The sequence below is a fragment of the Patiria miniata genome, unplaced genomic scaffold, assembly GCF_015706575.1.
Source record: "Patiria miniata isolate m_02_andy unplaced genomic scaffold, ASM1570657v1 HiC_scaffold_17, whole genome shotgun sequence".
NCBI classification, from domain to species: domain Eukaryota; kingdom Metazoa; phylum Echinodermata; class Asteroidea; order Valvatida; family Asterinidae; genus Patiria; species Patiria miniata.
The window spans coordinates 3,544,271-3,548,713 of record NW_024037055.1 but is presented as its reverse complement, the minus strand read 5'-3'; the positions used below and the strand labels follow the sequence as shown (position 1 = coordinate 3,548,713).

The 4,443-nt window shown below is 41.9% G+C and overlaps 1 protein-coding gene across 1 annotated transcript; it reads right to left on the bottom strand.

Moving 5' to 3' along the window:
• Window positions 1-2,575: 2,575 nt before the first annotated feature.
• On the bottom strand, window positions 2,576-4,230 carry LOC119723301. Its single transcript, XM_038193850.1, has 3 exons — window positions 4,126-4,230; window positions 3,495-3,815; window positions 2,576-3,201 (listed from the first exon to the last, which is right to left on the bottom strand). Exons 1-3 carry the CDS (start codon window positions 4,222-4,224, stop codon window positions 2,596-2,598), a joined length of 1,026 nt encoding a protein of 341 aa, XP_038049778.1. The 5' UTR covers window positions 4,225-4,230; the 3' UTR covers window positions 2,576-2,595.
• Window positions 4,231-4,443: the final 213 nt, after the last annotated feature.

Below are 4,443 nucleotides of genomic sequence, written 5' to 3'. Positions count from 1 at the left end.
AACTATTTAGGGATATACTGTATATACTCAGTCTCTATACACAGTGGCATGGCTAGCGGGGAAAGGGGGGGGGGCAATAATTTCCATTCATGTGTCCTTTTTACACCAGCGTTTACCCCCCCCTAATATTTTGAACGAGTGCCCCACTTGTTATGAACGAGTGCCCTTTTCCCAAACAAGTGCCACTTTTTTACAAAAAAGGCGCGCACTTTTTGTGGCAGCGGCCGTTGCAAGTGCCCCTATATTGATCTGATACACCGTGCCCTCAGGAGACATGCACACAATAGGGAATAAAAGATTATATACGTCTCCACAGGGCAATTTCTATAGATGAATACGTCTCCACAAGGTTATCACGAAATAGATATGGAATTTACTCACAAACTAGGACTTTTAAGGCACGTTGATCCGTCGCAAATGGAGTTTTAGAAAGGGGATATTGAGTCCGAATAAAATAAGAGCATTTTGAAAAAACACTTTTAAACTCGAAAACTTTACTACACGAGAGCAAAGAAATGTCTTCACAAGGATACAAATTCCACTATGTATGTCCCTCTTAACTTTTAGGAAAACCACCCATAATGTTTTGTTCACGTAGGCAAATTAGGGACCTCTCAAAAATTGTGGACCCTATTGTCCTCTACTATTCAACGTCCCCTATTGAATGCAGAAACAAATGCACACACACACCAGTGTGTGTTTGCATGCAATCGGGGACCCCCTAGTATCCCTCTTTTGTTTGTACCTCCAAATAATGTTTGGTACACGAATCCGAATCGGGGACCTTCGGGAATTGGGGACCCTATTGTCCTGTATTGTTCAACGTCCTCTATTGAATGCAGAAACAAACTCACACACAATATGATTTTACGGAGGCCAAGTGTCCGGAGAAAAAAAAGGTGTCTACATTTCAGCACGGATGTGCAAGTTCCCTTTTCAAGAAATGTTTAAACAACCCCCCCCCCCTAGAAAAAAAAATGACCTCACTACGCTCCTAAACCAAATTATATCTCGTGCATTTCCTCTAAAACGCTGCCCAGCTGTAATCAATGTCCCTGTAGCTGTCAGCATCACTTAATTTCAATCGCTTGAAGATGCAAATCAAACTTTTATGTTGCATCCTTCACACTCAACCGATCCGTATTGGACCCTTACCTTGTCATTTCCACTTTTCTTTAGTTTGGAAAATCTCCTACTGTCGGTCAGATACTGACCACAACGACGTTCAAATACTTTCTTAGTTTCATATTTTATTTGCACATTTCAAACTGCGTAACGTACAACATTTTCAAACATCATAAAACAAAACTACCAGAATATCATGGAATACCTTAATGGACTGTGAGTAAATAACAGTCTAAAGCATCTTGTAAAATCATAGCATATGGCGTGCTGTCGTTTAAAAAAAGGTGGCATTTTTGTATCAATTTCCAACGATGGTCGGCCGTCCAGCATTTGAAAAAAACACGTTTCTTCAAATACTGCCTCCAATTTACCATATTAGTTTATAGTCCGCATTTTACTTTGCAATCGATAACACACCTACGATCCAGGAACGGGTACAAGCCAGCTAGATTGCTCCGTATTGTCTTAACTTAGGTCAGGGAACCAGACTACACTCACTACAGTAAAACAATTTTTTTCCAGCATCTACAAACACAAAACTTGAAACAAGTCAGTGTAACAATTGTTGTTAACCCCCAAATCTATCCAAAAGCCAGGGGCGGCGGAACCGGGGGGGGGGGGAATTTGCTCCCCCCCCCCAGATTTTAGTGCCCCTTTTGCGGCCATAATTGTGCCCCCTCGAACAGTAAAGTGTCCCCTCAAGATACAACAAAAATGCCCTTAAAGTATCTTACTATTTCTTAGAAGTAACCATATCCCAATAATGGTATAGATATTTTTTGATATAAACGTGGAATATGAAAACCAAGCCCCCCCCCCCCCCCCACTATTTGATTTCACGGAGGCAAAGTGTCCGGTTGAAAAACTTGTCGACATTTCAGCACGGGTTTGCAAGTGCCCCTTTTTGGTGATGCCCCCCCCCCCCCCCCCCCCAGTTTCAAACCCGTTCCGCCGCCGCTGCCAAAAGCAAATGTTGTATATTCCTTTTAAAAGGAACACGTTTTGGATTAATTATTGCTTTTCTTTCTTCTGATTTTATTTCAATGTACCGTAATATAGTATTAAAATCTGTAACTTTTTTCAAGGGTATAAAAGTAAAATTATAGTTTAGCAGAGGGAATTTTATTTATTTTAATTCACATCGAATATTTTGGGGCATTCCTTTTATTGATATTTATTGTTTTACTTGATACAGAAAATTGCATTTAATGATAATTTTAGTTTTTCATAAATCGCAAGAAAAATTGAAGCGATCATCAAGGCCTATATTGAACCAAAAGATTTAAGTGGTGTTATTTGAATTTTTTAAGATGTTTGAATTTGAAATCCACAACCTTGTATTTTTCTCACAAGTTATTATAAGGATGCATAGCCGGTTCATTTTCCGGTTCATTTTCCTTTTTTTATCGAATGCCTGTGTTCGTTCTTAATATTGAATTGTCTTGTTCTTGTTTCATATCATGCACGCTCTTACAATCCCTTGGCGATCATGCCCTGTATTGTGGCAATAAGAGGGTTATAGTCCTCAGCATTGCCGGCAGATGGCTTGCCAGCACTGAAGACACACCACTTGCCTCTCTGCCTGGCCAACCAGCACACGACTATCGCCTGGGACTGGTTCAGTTTCTTTATATAGTCCTCGCACAGCATCTTGTCGGGGTTGGACTCCTCGTAGCACCGCAGGCTGGGATTAGGGTACTTGGAGACGGTGGGAGAGTTCCAAGCGCTTAGGGTGAAGAACAGGCGAGTGATTAAACTTGAGAGGCTGTGAAGATCGACATTGATTAAATGATGACCCGTTTGAGTTTCATCGTTCATCACATCGCCAGAATGCCGCATTGCAGGCTGGGATTTACGTTTGTAGTCGAGAACGTCAACACATATCTTCCCGTTAAAGATCAGCACACTTGCGTCGAGAGCATCCTTGCCACTTGCTGGATACCCCCAGTTCAGGTCGAAGACAACCTTGTCCAGACTAGCTGGCACAGAGTATAGAAGCCGACGGACGTAGATGGTCGTTTTAGGGGGAACCTTGTAAGAGCCAAGGGTCGTCTGGGCATGTGATTCGGTGAATTCCTGTTCAAAATAATGAAATACATGTAATAGAACAATGCAATAAGAAAACGCAGACTGAATGGCAACTTATTGTAAAAGCATGCTTCACTAATAGAATCCCTTACTCTACATTTATGTGATTTATAACAGGCTTTTAGGATTAGCAGTACAGTAGAATGAAACACTGTAGAATACATACATGTATACACTTCAGGTAAAAAGGATGGTAGTCTATGGGTCAATCGTTTTGAATAATATTGCATCCAGACTAAAAAACAAAAATGATGTGGTTACTCGATTAGCTAATAATGTACCTCCATTTCTATGCCGTTGTAAATCAATTGTTGATTCTCCAGCGGCACCTCCAGTTTCTCTCTGACAATCTCCTTGAGTCTGGAGACTGTCGTGGACGGGTTCAGCTCCACGCTGGTGCTGTCGCCGTTCAACATGGCCATACTGACGTAGCCTCTCTCACCAGACGCCAACGCTGCGGTCTGGGGAACAAACGTGGGCTTATACTCGGTAAAGAGGGCCTTTAGTTCGCAGTAGCACCGTTTCAGACGACTGGAAGATTTACTGACTTCATTTCCACACTGAGAGCACCGCCCGTGTTGTTCAGCATATGCTGTCACACACTGCAATAATATTGGAATGAAACAAACCAATTTGAAAAAGATAATATAATCAGCCTATACATTACAAACGATATCAAATTCATACTGTAAAAACAGGAGGAACTTAAAGAGATGGACATAAATGTTTGTGACATGCCTATCCACAGCAGTATATTGCTTTAGTTAGAAAGTTTTTGCCTGAAGTTTGTGTTACAAGATAACACCTACGTACCCAGGAGCAACCTAGCTGTGAAGCTTTGATATACCTTACAGCACACCTTTAGCAAGGACAGTCAATACATCAGAGTCAATAGTTGTATTTTATAGTTACCCTCAGACAGTGCAGAATAGCGTGGTCACAGGATTCCCCCAAGGGCCACGGTGGGAACTCACGGGACAGTTTCTGGACGCCGCACTTGCCACACTTCATGGTGGAAAATGTTCAACGATCTGATCAAAGACGGGAAACGTATTAGACCAATACGTTTACTTTCGGGGACCCAAATCGTAGGTTAAGCAGCGACTGGCATGGAGCCATGTACGTATCAGCCGCACTTTCCACTGCGCATGTGTGACTCATGTGGTTATTTGCACACGTATTGAGGGCCTGCCGATTTTACACCGATGATGCGACTCAAAAAGATATCTT